Source organism: Anser anser, assembly GCF_964211835.1.
Source record: "Anser anser genome assembly, chromosome: 2".
NCBI classification, from domain to species: Eukaryota; Metazoa; Chordata; class Aves; order Anseriformes; family Anatidae; genus Anser; species Anser anser.
In genome coordinates this window covers 30,388,203-30,408,553 of record NC_139721.1, presented here as the reverse complement: position 1 = coordinate 30,408,553, position 20,351 = coordinate 30,388,203, and the positions used below count along the sequence as shown (strand labels likewise).

Below are 20,351 nucleotides of genomic sequence, written 5' to 3'. Positions count from 1 at the left end.
ATTTGAAGAATTAGGTACTGGAGAGAAGTCTGGACTTTCTCCAGCTCCATTCAGCAGCCAAAGGTGTGAGCAAGACGAAAAACAGAAACCAGTCAATGCTAAGGAGTGTCCCAGATGCCAGAACGTGAAACAAGAAGAGTGAAGACAAAGAATTACAGAAGTAAGAGACACAAGGTCCGCAGCCAGCTCAGAGAAAACACTCCCTGCCTCAGATCACCGTGTTATTCACAGGAAATGCTACGGCGATGGAATTGATAGAGTGTTTCGCAGGGAAGTTCTTCCAGCCTGTGGTGTGACCTAAAAGAAGCTGAACCAAATGTGGTTTGATCCAGTGGCCAAAGCTATAACTTTCTAAAGAAATTTGGCATTCTGTCTGTGATGCTGCAGGCCACATGACCCCGGTGCAGACCATAAGCTGAATACCACAGATAAAAAATATTTTGCCAACATTTTACAAGAGCCTGCAGTGAAAAAAAGAAAGTGTTGGGGAAGAGATTTTCTTTCCAGCTGAGCTCCTGCCTTCTTCCCACATAGAAATATCCCTTTCCAGACTTCTCTGGTAGGATATGACCAAGGGAACCTCCTCTTTGTGGAGGAGGCAGGCTGACAGGCACCTACCCTCACTGAAACACGTAGCAGCTAGTGTCTGTCCCAAGTCACAGCATCTGCTGGGATTTATGGAGAAAACAGCCATGGTCACTAGCACTAAACCAGTGTATGTTACGTGTTCTGAGAGAGCTTGTCTACCTCTGCTGATCCCAGTCTACAAGTGCTTTGCAGACTCACCCCATCTCTCTGTTCTCCCTGATGCCCCGCATGATCTGGAACAGGAGGCTGCTCTGTTCCTGCCTTTAGCTACCCCATTGACTCATAAAGTGTTAAGTCACACATATAGGATGCTGAAGAGGAGACATCATCCATGATAAATGACCTCTGAAAGCAAGCTTTGATGATGCAGTCATGTAGGCCCGTTGGTGATGTGACAGACTGAAGACAGCTGATGCTGGTTGTGGGATTTTTTTCCGTGTTAACTCACGGCTTCGATGCAGGGTCATAACCTCAAAGAAGTGCAACTCCACTGTCCTGTAGCCTTGAAACAGTCAGAGGCATCTCCAGAAACTGCAGGTGAAATGTGTGACCCACTCATCATGGCATGGCATGAGGAGCACCCTCACAACTCAGAAGCAGGTTGCTGCTGCTGCCTGGATGCTTGCAGAACAGGCACAGCACCATGGCTCACCAGCTCAGCGTGGGCAAGGCAGCTGTGGGTTTATGGAGGAGTACTAGAGAGTCTCTTCTTAAAGACACAGACCTGAAAAAATGAAATTCAAACCATGTAAACATAGTTTAACCTATAATACGGACTGGAATATTGAGCAAGAATGTCAAACCTACCACGTGAGTCCACATGCTAAGTGATGAAAGTGCTTCATATCCACCTCAGAGTAAGAACATACACATGGGGATCAAAGCGTAGCTGGGGCATTGCCAGCTTATATCCCAGCTTGTTTGCAATAACGGGAGCATCTGTCTGTGCTTCATGCCACTGAATGCTTAATTGGAACAGGACACCTCCATTTTTCCTGAACATGTTGGTAGGTCCATAGTAATAATACTAATGCTAACACTAACACCACCACCACCACTAGTAGTACTACTAGCAGTAGTGGTGGTGGTGGTAGTGTACTACTACTACTACTAGTGATGGTGGTGGTATTAATGTAGTAGTAGTAGTAGTAGTAGTAGTAGATGATTCCAGGGACATATATATTTGGAGGGGAAGGGAAGCAGGAAGCACCTAAGGGGCCTGTAGTTCTCCTCTTCCCATTAGCATCATCTGGTTTAACATGCACTCCAGGCCATGTAATACTAGAACATCCTTGTGACTCCGCTTCCAGCACAGCCAGCAGCTGCGTTTAGCCTCTGTTCAAAGGACTGAGTCTGCATCTGTGTTTTTCGGTTTGCGCACACTGGCCAAAAAGCCATCTGGTAATAAGTGTGAAGCCACCTTTGCTGGTAGGTGAGGGAGCAAGAGTAGGGGAACCTTGCGTGATTTTAATTTCCTTTATAACTTGACAATATGATTATTTATTTATTTATTTGTGATGAGGATAAAACCAAAATTACACTAGATTTGCAGAAACATTCATCGATGATTCTTTTCCAGAAGTCTGAAGCGAAATTTCCACTGTGTAAAAACATATTACACTGGAGTGCCACTTACAGATTAGTTATGCCAAATATAATTCCTATTAGACTTTCAGGAACAGTCATGATTCACTCTAGTTCACATTTGATAGTTCTGTTTTCAAAGCACTGCACAGTCAAGAATTAATTATTTCACTCAGAACAGTAGGAAAAATCATTAAGAGCATTTGTTAATTGAGAAATATAACCAAAGAAGGCTATTGGTGATGTTTTTGCCAAGAATTTCAGAAAATAATAAAAAATAAATAAATCAAAAACAGACATTTGAGCAATATTGAAATAAGATTTACTAATTTCTTCAAACGTGCTTCTAGAAATAGCAGAATGTCATACTTCTTTTAATGGCAAGCGTTTCAGTATACTTTCCATCACATCATAATTTGATAGCTTTTTACTTTCGAAGTTAACAGTTGCTCAGAAATGAGGATTAATTCATTCAAGATTCAAATAGTTCACACTAACAGAATTAATCTTGCATTTTTGTTTTCCCACATTTGTTTGTGACTTCTATGTCTGTTGTAGATTTAAAATATTGGCTTTGATACAAAACATGCATTATTTATGAAATACTGGACAAGGGGCAAGTTGCTAGCATACTTACTGAGTTATTCCTCAAAATATTGTAGAAATGTTAACTAAAATGCCCTAACTCAAACTCAGATCAGCTTCAGAAAGATCATTTAATACCTGAGAAAAGTTAGGTGATAGGTTTATGCAAAACTTGTCAAGGAAGATCTTGTTTTACATCAGGCTAAATTCAGAACCCTCTTCCCCCGGGAAATTAAGAAGTGTCAGTTTCCATTTTCATCCTGTTTTATCATCCCAAAGATAGCTGGCATTTCAACATTTTCTGCATGAAACCAGCACTAACCACTACTTATTCATCACCAAGAATCAGACTTCAGCAATAGATGCAAATTCTGCTGCAGTTTTATTTCTTGTTACACTAGTCAACCAAGTTGTTAGTATTCTTCACCAATGGTTACTCTCCCACACTCAAAGATACCAGAAGATGCGTTTTACTGTTTAAAGGCAGGTCCTGAAAAAGCACAGAACACAAATTCCAAAGCTTTTAATCAAGAAATTTCATGGTAGAGAATCAAGTTGAAACAATGCTAAAAACCTTTGTTTCCAGTCATCTCAACATTAAACTTTCATTTCCCACTGCTCCATGTTTTAAAAAGCTTGTCGGTTCAAGTAAAGACGCCCTGTTCTTTGCCACAGGCATGGCAAGCTGGTCACACTACATCTTCTGTAACATACCAGCCAGAGAAGTCAGAGGGAAAGCATCATGCTACAGTGAGAGCTGTAGCACAGGAATTTCAGCCTAATGGAGAAATTGTGGAAAAAAAAATAAATTAAAAAATCACGTCCAAATTCAGATTTTTTTTTTTTTTGAAAGCACATCTTCTGACGTAAAACACAATTTTCTGGCCAGCCCTAGACTGCTTTCTTGTCATAATTGGGAAAGTGGTGCATGCAGCATGAAGTTAGGCTCTTCCCATTCCTACCCGCATCTGCAAACTAGGTGTTGGGTGAATGACTTGCAAAGAAAGGGCAGAGAAAGTCTTGACTCCAGGTTCATCCCAACTCATGCAGCAAGTAGGAGTCAGCCAGGCACCTAAGATGAAATAAACGTCACCCTTGAAGTAAAACAATAGTCTACCTTACCTTACTCCAGGAGGGCTGGGATTCACCGTCCCGTGTATTAGCTGTACATCTGGCTCGGAATACTTCTTTGAACCAATTTCAGGAGCAAGCAATTTGCAGATTGATCTATATTTAGAGTTGTGCCAACAACACAATCCAGCTGTACTGAAATATGACCCAAAAAAGGCTCTTAATGTGAGCTTGGTAAATTAGCCTATTTTACAGCCAGGCACAGCTAGAGTCAATGATTTATAGTAAATCACTCACAATTCTGCAGCCCGCATCCACTGCAGAAGAAAGAAAACAATAGAATAATCCTAAATAAGTAGTAAAAAATTTTAAAAAATGAATATATAATGCCTGTTGACCTGAAACAAACATTTCATTCATATTGGTGTAGATTTTTAATTTTGAGCAGAAAGAGTAACAACTCCAGTTTTCTCTTACACGCTAGCCTATTCACGTTCTCCATTGCAGCAATACCCAACTGCTTTTCAGTAGTGCATTAAGCAACACATTGTTTGTTCTCCCTTCCTCTGCCCCAGGGGAGAGGTTTGCAGAATGATTTGCTTTGATAATTTGGGTGCTTTTCTTTAATGTATATGTTGCAATGCCTTTATATCATAGAGGCTGGTTAAAGAAATCCTGTTTGCATTTGTACAATGATCTTTGTGATAGTCTTCAGCTCCTGAGGGAGTTCATTCCACACTCTGGGACAAGACTTTGAAAGCCTTTAACCTCCTGAGTGGAGTACATTGAGGCCAATGAGTAAACATTTTTTTTCTTGATTTTTGCCTTGCTTTTCGGTCTCGAGCTTTAGCCCATCCTTTGGATCAGCAGTCTCCAAAGCAGGGTGCAGGCCCCCCACGGGGTGTGCAAGACAACCCACTGGGGTTTGTGAAGAAAACACCTTTTGTGCCATTAATAAATAAAATAAGTTTTAAACGTTGTGTTTATTCCATCCTTATTGCATCCTTTTATAATTTCTATTTCTACTTATGTTTTATAATGTACATAGCATATTAGTACAGTAATACATGTATATAATTCATAATTAAATATACATATAATGGGGAGCGCGTGCTCAACATTTTTTGTTGATAGGGGTGTTCGATCAAAAAAGTTTGGATACCTCTATCTAGATCACGGTTCCCTGATGACACCACGCCCTAACAACACAAACTAAGATCTTGAGTTTCTGTTGGTGTTCTGTGAATCAATGCAAAACCAAAGATAGTTGTCAAGCATACTTAAAAGAAGCACTGTTGTTGTGGAGAATTGCTGTGGCCTTCCCATGCTACATGGATTTTCCTGGTGCCGGAGTCTCATGCGGATACATTGTAGGACTGTTGTCTAACCAAGGGGTGGTAGGAATATGAGAAGTGGCAATACAGATCTGCCAGCACAAGAGTCTCCCACTCAAATAGAGATAATTAAACACTGATTGCTTTATGGGTTCCTATTTGGGTATCAGGGAAAAAAAATAAATGAAAATTCTCACAAACTGTGGACTGAGCTAACTGTGGGGTTATGCATTCACACAAATTAAGCTAGAGCGGATGTGTAAATTCTCTGAGAAGTTTTCTGTGAGCACCACCTCCAACTTGCGGAGATTTTTGACCCAAGAGTTGATGCCATCATGTTGTGTCCTTAAAAACCCAAGGCAATTGCCTAAATGCGCATGTGAATGCCATCGGGTGACCAGTGCTAAGTGATCTAGCATTAGCACCTACTTTTGAAAGTGTTGCCTTCCAAAATCAAATCAAAGTATTTCTGAGGTGCCAGTTGTAATTCTTAAAATCCTTGTGTGTGTTGTGTGCCTGCAGGGCTCTTTTATTTACTCTGCTTTGACACAATTAGTTCAGTTATGCCATATGCCTAATCCCTAAGAACACCTACAAAATAAACTTACGGAAAGCCAAGTAGGCACTCTGATTTAATGCGGGTCGTACTGTAAATTCACCCACTCCCTCACACACAAAAACAACGAAATGCTTTCTAGTTTACTTACAACTTCCAGAAACGCCTGACTAGTTACACGGAGGTAAGCCTGAAGTCTTCCTGACTGAGCCAGAATTTTCCAAGCATTAGATTTCACGTTTTAGCAGTATTGTAAAAACAGATTTTCTTCCAAGTAAAAGCAGGCATGGCATTCTGAAACATCCTCTGGAAACAACTGCGTTCCTGGTGGCAACATAAAGTTGCAACCTCAGGTGCACAGATTAATTGATTACTAATTAATAGCCTGTCCATACCACAGGGAGGAGGGAAATAAGACGTTAAACAAGAATACTTCAGGCAGGCACCAGCAATAGCTCACAGAAGCTATCTGCTGACAGCAGGATATGATAGAGAAAAGGATATCAGCACCCGAAGCTCCTGGGACATGCTCCAGACCCATGCCATAGTGAAGGGAACAGGCACAAACATTTGGGCAACACCTTGCCAGGCACTAAAGGGGACACCCCAAGAAAGCCATGGATATTATTACTATAATTATGAATTAAACAGGGGAATTCAGGGGGCGTAAGGTCATCAACGCTGCTTTGTGGGAGCCCGTGCAGCACTCTGTTGGTACACACTTCAGCGCGGTGGTATGGCTGAGGGCTTTGATGGGGTTGGAAATGTACATGAGGGAGAGGGATGGCATGAGGAGAGTGCCCAGGCTTTGCTGTGGGCTGCTTCTCTTGCACTAGCGTGCTTTGGGAAAAGAGAAAAGGCAGCACTGGGTCGGAGGATGACTGGTGAAGTGCAAAGGGGACTTAAGTAAGGACAAAACTGAGCCTCAGGGCCCTGAGCCCACTCCCATCCTCCTGGGGGTTTGGCTGCCTGGGCTCGGGGCCAGCTCTAGGGACAGTGCAGCTGGTGACCTTGGGGAAAGCTCTTCCCGAAAGCTCTGCCGGGAGGCCTCAGCAAGGGCTGTCCCTCCTTCCCCTCCTTCCTTACTCCTTCCTTAGGACCTGTTTTTAAGTGGAGACTTCCCTCGGTCACCGCCCGAGTTGCGTTGCAGCTGCACTGCGGTCAAGCCTGTGCATCGCCTGCAAAAGATTCTGCAAAGAAAATCATGTGTCCATGTCTGGCATTGGCAGTGGCCATAAACTTGCAATGGTAGAAACTGCAACATCCCATAATGAGTAGTAGATCATTAATCACGTTTGGGAGTGTTGTCCTTGTTCCTTACTGACCTGGCATTAGCATCCTCGCTGACAGATTTCACTCAGTTTGAGGAACTTTGTTATAAATTTGATTTTCTGAGTGATAAAAAATATCCTGTAAAAACATTTTTAAGAACTACTTGAATTCCCCCCAGCAAATATAATTACAGCTGTTGTATAGAATTGCAGAATTAACAAAGTGTGCCATAACAAATGTGTTTGCTTAGTGTTGTTTTCTTGTCTTCTCCATAGACGTGGATTCATAAGGATCATCCTACAAGGACATTTTAATAAGCAAAATTTCCAAATTTCATTCCTGTCCATTACTGCATGGACTAAATCCACCCAGTTGAGGTTCTGCAGCCCATGATAACTGTAATAACTGCTCACTAATTAATACGAGGACAAATTAATGGAGGCAGAGAGATGTTTTCTAGGAACTTTGGTAACATAAGACAGAGTACCACTGACCTGCTGGCAGATTTAGAAATCAGCAAAAATGAATAAGGTTATCTAGGCAAACAAGCGATGGAAAGCAGATATTGTAACAAAGAGATGGCTAAATTGGATTACCTGAAGTCAGCAGTCAGAAAGTCAGGAGGAGGCTGCGCCCTGATTGAACGGGCACTGATCAAAGCCACGGGAAAGTGCCGTTGTCTGAACACCCAGAACAGGAGCTTCGTGCTCTTGATTAGAGTGCATCTTTCACAGCTCATTCACTCGCTGATAAAGCACATCTGTCTGAGCTGCAGACTGCAAAACGCAGGACTGTGAAGGAGAACCATCAAAGAAACACAAGACATGAAATACCAAGAACGGACTATTTTTTTCAGTGAGGCAGAACGTGAGATCCTATGGTTATAGGAGCTGACCTACATCCAGAGCAGAGGCCTGACCTGAAGACAGACAAAAAGGATCAGATCTTAATAAGAAAGAATCATCAAATGTTAGGTAAAAACAGGATACATCACTTTAAAAGGCGGCTGAAACTAAGAGGAAGTTCATTGCATTTGCTAAGGCTAAACTGTTGGTAAGGCTGTCTAAAAGCCCCAGCCTGAAAATACAAGGAAAATGTGTTCATGAAAGCTGTGGAGATTAGGAAAATACTGAAAAGGAGAAGAAAACAGAAAGTGGAAAATAGACTCTGCAACGTATCTGCCATACAGCGACCGTTCGCCAAAGACAGCAGGGGAATCTGCGGAAGGAGTGGAGCTGCCACGTGTCCTCTGGTTCTGTCAAGGTGAGGGTGCAGCCAGAGGGGAAGGCTCTGCGACAGGACGGACGAACCTGGAGAGACAGCGATGAGGACAGCTGCTCGCAGCCAGCCAGACAAAACTCTTTGTGGAGGCCTGTGTGCCACTGGGCCCCTCTGGGTTTGAGAGTAAGAGGAGTCACGCACACAGCAAGCATGAGAAAACGTGGGAACCAGGAAAAAACGCTGGACTCTGCGCTGCAACGTGAGCTTCTCTCCAGTGGTATAAAACCTGTGAGACACCAAGCCCCAAATGGACTGTCGCTTGGCTGACAGATATCCTGCATTCGGGGCTGAGGTTCTGGATAAAACATTATGGATTTAATTCTGCAGGACTACAGTTGTTGATATTCACCCGTCAGACCCTTTTCACACTGTTTTGAAGAATAAGAAGGCTTTAAAAGGGTTATAAATTCCATCTTTGAACACTTTAAAAAAAAAAAAAAGGAGGGGAGGGGGTGTATAAATTACATCACTGAACACTCTCAAATTCTTTTATAGTGCCAGGCCAATACAAAAGCACTTAGTATAAAAGGGAACTAAGCCAAGAATGTGTAACAGAAAAGGCATGAACATGTTTGGAAGAGTTAAAATATCCAGCAGCGTATGCAGGACTAAGTCATGCACTGGCATTGAGTTCGCAGACAGGTGTGCCAGTCGGTGACATTATCGTTCTTCCAGTTGTTCCTGAACAGCCCTCAGCCGAGAGCTTCCACCCCCACAGCTCTGTTGGCAAAAGCAATGATGTGAGTGCTCCCTCACCAGCTTCCAACAAGTCAGATGGATTAGCCGATGAGAGGGTATAAACTAACCTGCTCGCTTGGCCTGGAGCAAATTAAAGACCTCTTAACAAACCCTTTTACCAGCAGAGCTATGCCAGCAGTAACCACGGCATCTGAGATGGAAAATGGCACAGCTAGATCTGGAGCAGAGTGTCTGTCCAGGGGCTTACGAGTATTCACAAGTTATAGCATCTGATATGCATAATACTCGTCCATGTGTATGTTTTGTTCTGCAGCAAACGTAACACAAAGTAATGCAAATATACCTAAAGTTCTTGTGTTGCGGACTAGGCTGACTCACATTATCTCCTGCTTGCTCCGTGCTAAAAGTGCAAGGCAACAGTTACCAAGTGGTGGATGGTGAGTTTTAATTCACGATACCTTCCTGACCTGTCTGCGGGCACAAGGTGTGATTGTGCAAAATTAAGTACCTCACTGCATGTCCTGATTAAGGTTGTAAATTACTTTTCCCGGTATCACTTACAAGGTATTCCAAGAGGAATAACTGCACAAACTCAATTTGAGTTCAGTTTACTACAGAAACTGCTACTGACTGTAACCCAAATGGTCTTCTGGGAGTTTACAAGTTCTGTTATTGGGAATGGGGCTTACACTTCCAAAAGTCTTCTCTGATGGTACTCTGGAAGCAAGGATTGCAGCACAAGCAGAGGCACCCGTGTCAGGTTGAACCGCAATGAAAATTCAGCACGGGCTCCTTCCCAAGACAGCTGAACCTGTGCCACCCAAATCCACTCGGGTACATCTACTTCAGCTGCACCTGGACGTGCAGCACAGACAGAACCTCAGACCAGTGACGGCATCGAGGCTTGTGAGTCCTTTCTTCCCCGTCTTCAAGCATTATTTTCTCTTCCTGGTACTTGTTCTGTGGCATAGTGCTGCTCATACTACAGAGTGACTGCTTATGCTATCTATTTTCAGCTATAATCTATTTTTCCACTTTTGGCGTATCAGGACAAATGTGCATTCACTTCTGCCACAGTAATAAGGCTCCAATTCAGCCATGCTCACTGTGTTGTGTGATCCCCACAGCAAATAATCCCATTCTCTAGAGTAATGCTTTTATTTGTGAGACAAAAGCGCCTCTCCTCTTAGTGAATTTCTAGCTTCAAAAATCCCTTAACATGCAGAAGTATTTGAATTGAAACTTTCATGTGCCTGGGAACATAGATTTCCAATAATACAAAAGACATGTTAGTGGAGTTTCAACTCTTTAAAAAAAAAAAAAAATCTTGAATCTTCTTTGTTGTATGGATATCTGTTGCAGAATTGTGCTCTAGGAATCGGATAACATCCCATCGGCCTTTGAAGATATCTTGGAGGAGCCAGCCTCATCGTGAAAGCGGTTGTTAGGTCTTGGCAGGAACTTTGGGACACAAATCTCCCCAGAAATAACATGCTGTTAGTATGAGTAGCATTTTGCTGAAAATGCCACGATTGGTATACCCTGGAACCGCACGATGTCTCCCATGGCACGATCTGCTTCTCACTGATTTCTGTAAGAGTTGACTCAGAAGTTAAGTATTCTTCTCAGCTGCGACCAAAGGAAACGCTGGATGTGTGTATAAAGCTCACTCCCCCTGTGGCTTGCATACTGTCCCCAGTCAGCAGGATATTCTATATCGTGGGTTACACAAGTATGAGAATTTAATTCTCAGGGTCTCATACAATGAATTTTATCCTCTAAGAGCAAAAGATCCTATTCTTTGTGTAGGAGCTTGCCATTTGTTCACTGAAACCCTAATTCAGCAGAACATACAAACATGCTTTTAAATATTTTGATGGAATGGACTTTAAGTATTATTACATATGGAATTTATCAGCCATGACATTCATCCACTAAGTAGCTCTATAAACCTTTCTCCCCAGATATATATATGCAGTTGGAATGCTAAACAGGATTGTATGCACTATTCACTCCCTTCCATAGCATTATGCCCACTTAATTATTTTTAAACAAAGCAATGCCAGTGACTGGCAATGGCATAGTTTAGATTTGGGTTATTCTAGATTTGGTGCAAGACAGCACACTGCAGCAGCAGCATATGCAACACGATGCATCGATTGTTAATTCCGCTCTCCCATGTGAGGCGTGAGAGCTCTTCATTTACAGGAAGCTGAATCAGTTTATGATTTTTTTTTTTAACTAATGAACCGTGGGAGACTTGCTTGCCTGTCTGTAGTATAGGAGAAAGAAGCGGAAAGAACCATGGGGCTATCAGAGAAATAAGAAAGCTGCAAGTTTTATCCGTAGGATTAGATTTGTGACTGAACAAACCAGTTTTGCTGTCTGCAGGACTAGGGCAGTTAACCACTAAAGAGTTCTCTCCTATACTGTCTCATCAAAAAATGGAACAGGAAAGAGATTCTGGTTGTTGTCCAAACTGATGAACTTTGGTAGTAAACACCACTGACTCTCAAGAGACTATAGGGAAAAAAGGTGTGCTAAAAATCACCAGGAGCTGCACATCAGTGATCATTTCTACCTAGGAACCTTAGTAGCACGTGGGTTTGACAGGGGAACTGAAAAACTGTTGATGAAGAAACAGTGAATTAATGTTACTACAAAATAAATGCATTCTTGCTACAGCATCTCAGGATGCTTTTTGAAATATTTAGTCCCATCATGAATATAATACAAAACTGCATTTGCAACAAAGCAGTCTAAAAATAAAAACTTCTGCAGCAAAGATAAGCAATTTAATTATTTTTTTTTGTGACTTACTCAGTGACAAGAGTGCTATGCAAAAGTTAAGATTACCTGGTGAGACCTGTGTCCATAGAGTAAAAGTATCAAATTCACCAATACAATCTAAGTTCTGTTGTCACAAGGCCAGTAATGACCAATTAAAGTAGCCACAATGGTTTGAGTTCCCCACGTTGAGCACTCTGAATGGAGGAGGAACCCCTTGGAGGGAGCTGGCAAAGCAAGACAGTGGTGAGGTGATTTGGGAGGAGCTGTGCTACTAAATGGTTTCTGTGCAAAGAGTCCCGGAGACTCTGAGATGTTGTCCCTGAGCAGCCTCATGTATCGCTGGGGTCGGCCCCGCTTTGAACTCCAGAGGTTTCTTCCAATCTAAATTATTTTATGATTCTCTATCAATTTTATTAGCATTCTAGATTACCCATTGCACTTAAATGCAGATTATCCTTGCACTCCAACGTCGGGACCTACAGCTTGTTATCCTCCAGCTCCTCCTGTGCTGCCTGAGCATCCCAGTTCGCTCCGAGATGTCCATTTCAAGCACTCCCCTCCTGGATGCAGGGTACGTTCCCTGACTGCAACGCCTTTACCTCACGCATGAGTCCCGCAGGGATTCTTCGTGTAAGCTCACGGCAACCTGCACTGGTTTAAACATTCGGTAAGAAATAATCCACAGCAATACAATTTTCAAACGACTAAGAAATTCAAATGTAGGCATGTGCTGAGGCAGACGTCAGTGGACGGACACGTACAGACAAGGACCATGAGCTGCAGGGACGCAGCAGCACTGACACATCGCACAGCCCGAAAGTGGACGAGCCGCCAGTCCCGCCTGCGCTTTATGGACGCTGCACCACGGGAAGCTTTTGCTTCGGTGGACCCAGGTTTGAATCGCTATCTCCACCCTGTGCCCCGCTGAGGCACAGCAAATTTCATCTTGCTTTATCTCCCGTCCCTCCTCTCGCCCCTCGCCTAAATTTAGAGCATCCCTCCTGGAAATCCGACACTGCCTTTGACGGCTTCTGTGTTTATCCATGGGTGACTCTCCCCTCACCCCTGGAATTGTAGGACGATTTTCTCAACCAGTGCAAACTAATTTTCCACCAAAGGTCTCCTTTTCTCAAATAATAATTTGGCAGGAAAGTGACATACTATATGGCACTACCTACAGCATTTAAAGCAAACCCTCCTCAGAGGTTTAGGTTATTTCTCTCCCCGTGTCTTTCACAATACTGAAAAGAGTGAGCTCTCCGAGCGCTTTGAGGCGGAGGATTATCTTTTTTGTCACCGAACACTTGCAGACACCAAACCTGCGGCACCGTACCTCTTCACCTGGAGGGGCCCAGGGCTGGAGGGTGCCAGGAGGGGAAGGCCAAAAGGGCACTGCAGGCCCCGAAACACCGTGAGTGGGATAGGGGGCAGGGGGCTCGGCCGGCCATGGGTCTGCCCACGGATGGTGCCATAAAACCATGGGATGGTTCGGGTGGGAAGGACCCTACAGATCATCTAATTACAACGCCCTGCCATGGGTGGGACGCCTCCCACAAGGTCAGGCGCCCGGTGATGGCCTTGGCGCCTCTGCTGCTGTCCTGTTGCTGGCTCCTCTCGCTCCTCCACTTGTGTCTGCCCCGGAACCACTTGGTTTTGCCCCAACTCCCCTCACAAAACCGCTCGGTTTTGCCCCAAAACGCCTTTCTTCACACGTTCACTCCCCTCTCTCTGTGGGGCGCTCGGCTACCGTCTGTGTGAGCCCCTCACCACCCACCCCGCCCTCCCCGGAGCTTCCTTTCACCGATTTCGGTTTTATTTTACTTTATTATTTTATTATCAACGTTAACCCCTTCGGCGCCGCCGGGCCGCGCGGGGCGGGGCTGTGGGCGGGGCGGGCTCCCCGCGCGCGCGGCGGCTGCGAGGCGCCGCACGTGCCCGGCGCCTAACGGTCCCGCACGCGCCCAACGGTCCAACGGGCGCAACGGCCGCTCCGTCAGGCGGCGGCGGCGGCACCGGCGGCCGGGCGCTCCCCGCTCGCACCGGGCTGGGCTGGGCTGGGCTGGGCTGGGCCGGCGGCGGAGCACGGAGCGGCCGAGCCGCTGCCGTTAACACGGGACGGGACGGGGGGGGAGAAGAAAAAAGGGACGGGGGCCTTGGGGGGGAGAGGGGAGCCCCCTGCGCGTGCGCAGTGGGAGGAGGGGGGCTTGGGGAGGGGGGCTCGGAGGGGGAGGAGGAGGAGGGGGGGGGCTCAGGAGGGGCGGGGCGGGGTCGCGTGACGCGCCCCAGCTGTCGCGCGCCCGCCCCCCCCCCCGCCCCACTCCCCCCCCCTCCCGCCGCCGCCGCCGCCGCCCCCCGCTCGCGCTCCCCCTCCCCTGCGGCGGGCCCCCCGGTGCATTGTGGGAGCGGTCCGTTGTTCGCTTTGCCATTCGGCCTGATCCGGGGCCTGTCGGGACGGAAGCGCCGCCGAGCCGGATCCATTGTGGGCAGCCCGCGGCGGCGCCCAGCTAGGCCGGAGCCGGGGGGGGGCCGGACTTTGTTTCCCTCGGCCGCCGCCCCCCTCGCTCCCTCCCTCCGCTCCCTCCTCCCCGCTCCCTCACGGCGGCGGCTGCGACGACGGGCGGGGGGCGCGCGCCATGTTCGCGGAGATGAACCGGCGGACGCTGGCGTTCCGGGGCGGCGGCCTGCTCACCGCGGCGGCGGCGGCTGCGGCGGCGGCGGCGGCGGCGACGGGCGGAGGAGGAGGAGGAGGAGGAGGAGGGGCCGGAGCGGGCGAGGCCTGGGAGCCGCAAGCCCCCGAGGCGCTGAACGGGCGCGGGGCGGACGAGGAAGTGGAGCTGGAGGGGCTGGAGGCCGAGGAGCTGGAGGCGGCCGGCGACGAGAAGGAGCTGCTGCTGCTGCCGCCGCAGTCCGCCGCCGCCGCCGCCTCCTCGCCGCCCCCCGCCGCCGCCGCCGGCCCCATGTTCGCCGAGCGGAACCGCCGGACGCTGGCCTTTCGGGGCGGCGGGGGGCTCCTCGGCGGCCCCCCCGCCGCTAACAATGGCTGCGAGGCCTCGGCCTGGCCGCGGAAGCACTTCAACGGGCGGGGGGCGGACGAGGAGCTGGAGCTGGAGGGCGCCGAGGGCCTGGAGCCGGAGGGGCTGCTGGAGGGCAAGGAGCTGGTGCAGGACGGCGGCTCGCTGAGCGACAGCAGCGACGACGAGGAGGACGGCGAAGGGGGCAGCCTGGGCGACGGCAGCGGCGCCGAGGGCGGCAGCTGCAGCAGCAGCAGGCGGTCCGGGGGCGACGGAGGGGACGAGGCGGAGGGCAGCAGCGTGGGCGCGGGGGAGGGGGAGAGCATCAAGCACTTCCCGCTGGCCCGGCCCAAGTCGCTGCTGCAGAAGCTGCACATCTCCTTCCAGGGCTCCTGGCTCAAGGAGTTCCCATGGCTCTACTACTGCCAGGAGACCGGCCTCATGTCCTGCGCCTGGTGCACCGCCGCCGCGGCCGCCGCCGCCCCCCCCGAGCTGATCCTGGCCGGCGGCCCCGTCCCCGGGGGGCACGACGAGCTCTGCAAGGGCACCCGCAACTACAAGCGGGCCCTGCTGCTGCGGCACCACCTCTCCGCCGAGCATCGCCTCAACGAGCCGGGCAGCGCCGAGCAGGTAGGGGACGCGGGGGGGACGGCCTCCCCTTTCGCCCAGTTTTGTTTCTTTTTTTTTTTTTTTTTAATCCACGCTTGCCCACGTGTACGGGCTCCTTTACGCGGCTTCCTGTGTTCGTCGCGGCTGCGGCCGGCCTGGGCGCATGGGGGCAGCGAGTGCCCCGTGCCGAGCCCGCCCGCCCGTCCGTCTGTCCGTCCTTCGAGCCGCCGAGGTAAGCCGGCGCAGCAGCGGAGGGCAGCCCGCGGCGCTGCACTGATTGAAGGCGCCGGGCACCGCTTCCTCCTGCGGTCCCGGGGGAGGGGGGCAGCGGCCGGAGCTGGGCAGCACGAAATCCCGCTCCTTCGGGGCCCTTCCAGCGCCCTGCTCTTGGTGCCTTGCTCGGGTGGCTCCGGGCTGCGCCTCCCCGTTTAAATCTTTCTGCCGAACGCGGTGCTTTAGATTGAGTTACTTTGCCAGAAATCTGCAGTCGCAACTTGGTGTTTGTTTGAGATAAACATGTGGTTTCCCGAAAGCCACGTTAATACGCCAGCTCTCCTCCAGTGCTTTCGGACTAGTGAAACTCTTCGTGCTCCCTGCCGAATTCAAAATCACTGCGTTTCTTCGCATCTCTTACATGTAAGGCAGAGCTGACTGAGAGCTTTCCATCCGCATATGCTCTGAAGAATAGCCTTGCCGAATCGCTAGCCTCCTGCAGCCTTTCTCCCGAAGGATGTCTGCACTGCAGAAGTTCGCTCAGATTGGCTAACTGGCAGTAAAGTTGCCAGCAGGCACAAGCTGCTGTGCTCCAGGTTAGGTTACTGCTTGACCTGTCAGATCGAACCCGAGCTGTTAGGCGGAATTAATCCCCGCCTGCTCTGCTCTCGCTGTTTAGAGCTGAGTTTTCATTAAAATGCCTGCCGTGGCTGCAGTGATGCATCTGGACTCCAACTCACAGCGTAGCACTTAAATTGAGCTTGTCGCTCGAGCACGTTAAGGAGCTCAGGGTACCTTGGACAAGAGCTGCTATTCTAGTGGTTTGGGTGCGATATCAGAATGACAGATAAATGTTAGGTGAGCATGGGTTCTCTTAGAGCCAGTCAGAAAAGGGATACAGGTTTAATTTAAAACTCCTGCAGGACTTTTTTTAAAAAAAAAAAAAAGTTATGAAGTAATACCAGTTATCCAAAACAGTATTTTGGGTCCAGAAGTGCAGCGTTCACATTTAAGATGAGTAATGCTGCCTCTACAGTAAGTGCATTCACGGACTGAAATTCTAGGGCCCCTGTTGTTACGCACGTCCCATGGCAGGAGGTCGCTTTATCAGTTTCCTGCAATCTGAGTTTTGCTATTCTCTGCAGTATTTTGGCCTGACTTGCCTTAAATACCTTCAGCTTCTATTTTGAAGCTCTCATTTGTGATTTCTTTTATCTCCTAACATTTCAAAAACATTCTTTTTGGTCAGCGTTAGCGCGGTATGTTCTGTGCCATCCTGTTGTGAATGATTACCCTGCAAAGGTATGTCCTGTCGCTGCGCAGCCTCCATCTCACTGGATAATGCTACTTGGTGGCACAGTTGGAGGTTTCTCTTACAGCCCTTAGCTATGTGTAAATAAAACATATTCCAGGTGTTGTTTTTTTTTCCCTACTAGGCTTAATGCTCTTTCCTTCTGACCTTCTATCCCTGTTGTATCACAACACTAATATTGGGGAGGAGGGAGGAGCGGGTGGAATCTTATCTCGCACATCACAGTAGCCTAAAAGTTAATGTATTGTTTATATTTGAAGATTAACCTTTCACTGTCGTGGGAATCTTCATAAAAATGAGCCTCTGACTTTATACCACTGATAACTCGAGAAAAAATAATTGTAGTAACTGTAATAATGAATGAAAACGGTAGGATAGGTAAGATGTGTCAGTGGTTCTTTTGTACTTACTGATGATAAGGTTTGGACAAAGTAAGCTTTCAGTAGCTCTAGAAAGAGTGGTGATTTTGAGTAGAAAACAGGGCTGGATGTGTCCCTGTGCAAATACACTTCAGTTAAAAACTTGCTACGAGGGAGGAATTGCAGTTTTTCAAGAGTTCCTGTAGGGTTTTTTTGTGGTGCACTTCTGGGTTACACTTGCCTTATTGCAAATGTGATTAAGAATAACTGTTTTCTTTGCACTTTTTGTTTAGTTTTCATATCCTTTCACATTTTTAATAGCACTTCCGCTTATCTTGATCCATATGTTTAATCTAATACCAAAACAACAGCCATCTTTTTATCTTAACGCCACGACGCCAGATACTCGGAACAAAAGTGGGTAATGTGTACCCTGACCGTATTTCCAACGCACATAATGAGGCAGCAAAGCCTTTTAAATTTAATGAAATTTGGGAGAGATCTTTTAGTCTTTGTCTTAGAGACAACACCACATATGTATTCTTGACTTGACAAGCTCCAACTGCAGGGCATGTTTAGCAGCTGCTAATAAACATATGGCGGAGTGCCACTGTTGGAGAGCGGGGAGGAAATTGTAGGTGTTGAGACAGTAAAGCAGTGGAAATTTCTATAGGTCTGTTGGATATTACACATGAAGAAGTGAGTGATGATTTCAGTTTATTTTTGGGATACGTTTAATTTGGAATGCCAAAATACATCACAAGTGGTTGCAGCTGCTGTAATTCAAGGGTATGGAGCTGTCAGGGGTTGGTGCTTCTTCCGAAGACCAAAATCGTAACTCCTTTCTTTCTCATCTAGTTTTTAAAATAATCTCTCTCCGTGTTAAAGTTTAGAGAGAGATAAAATTCAGCAAGAAACTACCTTCAGATTTTTTAGAAAATGGACTTTTTTTTTTTAAACTAAAAATGAAACAATGACACTTACTGGGAAATGACTGCAAAATATTTTAATTCTGTGATGAATTTAGATCCATGAGTTGCAGATTTATCGGCAGTTGTTGGTTCTTCTCTTTAAAGCTGTTTCTTAAACCTTTTTTTTTTTTCTCTGGACATAATTTGAAGCCGAGCTTTGGAAATACTGCCAGAAAAGCTTTCTCCAGCCTAACAGGCACGTTGGTTTAAAGCAGAAGCTCTCCAAAAGGAGGAAGGCCTTTGATGTGTTATTTTTTCCATGTGAACTGTAATTGTTTGCTTTGTGTGAGCGGTGATGAATAGAAGTCGTGCTTCAGATGCAAAAGTGGCATTGTAGTGGTCTAAGTTAACTTCTTGAGTTACTCGCAGCAGAGCAGCCAGGAGGGAGTCAGGACCGCGGGGCAGGGGCTCCCGCCTGCCCTGGCTTTGCACAGTGCTCCCACCCGGCGTGGAGCCGCTCGACTGGGTGTCGGGCAGGGGCGTAGCAGCTCCGAACCGCTGGGTTTCGGGTGATGCTGCAGCACGTCAGGCAGCGGTGCAGCTGATAAGGCCGCTTTACGAGATGATTTTCCTCTGTAGCTGCATGTGCTGGAGAAATTCCTGACAGCTCGTTTTTGTTACAAGGTCCATTTTTCAGGTTGCGAATTGATTTGGGGGTGTAGAAAAGAGTCTGTAGAGCAAGGTGTGGTAATGGGGAAGGGATTACAAAAATGTGGCAAAACTACTTTTGGTATAGGTACAGCTGGGGTGGAATCTGCGCTTGGGTTGTTTTTGCTAACCTCCCCCTGCTCTTGCTCCCAGGAGGCAGAGCATGCTGATGCACAGGAGGGAAAGAAAAGCCGGTTTCTAGTAGCAGTTTTTGGTAGTCTCTTTCAGCTACTGTTAGCTTGTAGGCAGGTTTAATTAGTGAGTTATACATATGAAAGAGTCATTTGTCTTTGTGTATATTCAGAGACTGGTTAACTGGAACTGAGCTCAGTATTAGTTTCTCTGAGCAGTTTGTGTTCTGTTTAGACCACTTCTTCGTGTTGCACGCAGAGTGAAGCTTTTCAAACTTACTCTGTGAATTCCACACGTGAGAACACGATTCTTCATTTTCTAGATTTCTAACGAGTTTTTAAAGGTAAAGTGGTTGAGGTAACTTAAGCCCGGGGAATATTTTTGTCTGTATTCTGAAAATATAATTTGACATCTAAGGAAATACTAGTTTGTGTTTCTCACCAGAAAAACATTACCCTTATGATGATTGCTATGAACATAACGGGGGTAATAGAAGCTTGAAGTTAACTTTTCTTTGATTTTTCTGTAATTATCTTCTTAACTCTAATCTAGTAGATTGTATTGTACCTCTTCTGTACTGAGGGGAGATGTCTGAAACTCTCCAAGGGGGTTATTATGTTTCTTCCATTTTTCTCATGGTAAATGCTAACGCTTGGTTTCCACAGACTTGTTAGCTGTTGGGATGTTAGGGCTTTCATTTTGTTTGAGGTGCAGCATTAAGGTTGGCTGCTCCCGTAGCAGCAGTTAGCCAGTTGTGTTCAGTATTACAATCAGCTTAAAAAAAATCTTTCTGCACCCCATTCTGTAAAGCTCTGGGTGCCTGTGGTAAGCATATCTCTTTGCCCCGACACCCCCCATCTGTATTTCAGATGTTAGTTACACTATGTCTCTTACTTCCACTCTGCCTTCCGTTTTCATAATGAAGACTTCAGCCTTCTTTCCATAGCACATAAATCTGCAGGTCCTTTTTACCATGCTGGCTTGTCACTTTCTTAAAGAAATGATGCACTGTAAATCTCACTGTCCAGCTGGATTTGGTTGCATACACATCGTCAGTTAAAACGTACTCTATCACTTCTCTGTAATCAGGCATTGTAAAAAAGACACTGTAACCTGCCTCCTGCAGATTATTTTTAAGCTTTATGTGGCGTTTAACATGTTCCCAGATAATGAAATTCCGTCAGCTATTGTAGCCTGTACCCGACATGTGCTGTGTACGACGCAAGTCACTGATGTTTGATTTGGACTAGAGTGACAACACTTCGGTACCATCATTCTTGTTTTAATCTGATGCAAAGTCAGGGTGATTGGCACTTTGAAACTACACAGTGCTCTG

At 46.8% G+C, this 20,351-nt stretch overlaps 1 protein-coding gene across 5 annotated transcripts in view; it reads left to right on the top strand.

Moving 5' to 3' along the window:
- The first annotated feature begins 14,166 nt into the window (after positions 1-14,166).
- The window catches only part of ZBTB10 (zinc finger and BTB domain containing 10), a 93,982-nt gene continuing 87,797 nt past the window's right edge, over positions 14,167-20,351 (top strand). For all 5 annotated transcript variants that reach the window (XR_014579209.1, XR_014579210.1, XR_014579211.1 and 2 more), the window contains exon 1: positions 14,167-15,401. Coding sequence is in view for 1 of the 5 variants with exons in the window: in XM_083822991.1 (XP_083679117.1) it covers positions 14,394-15,401 (1,008 nt within the window). In the remaining 4 variants the exon portion in view is untranslated. The remainder of the gene's footprint in view (positions 15,402-20,351) is intronic.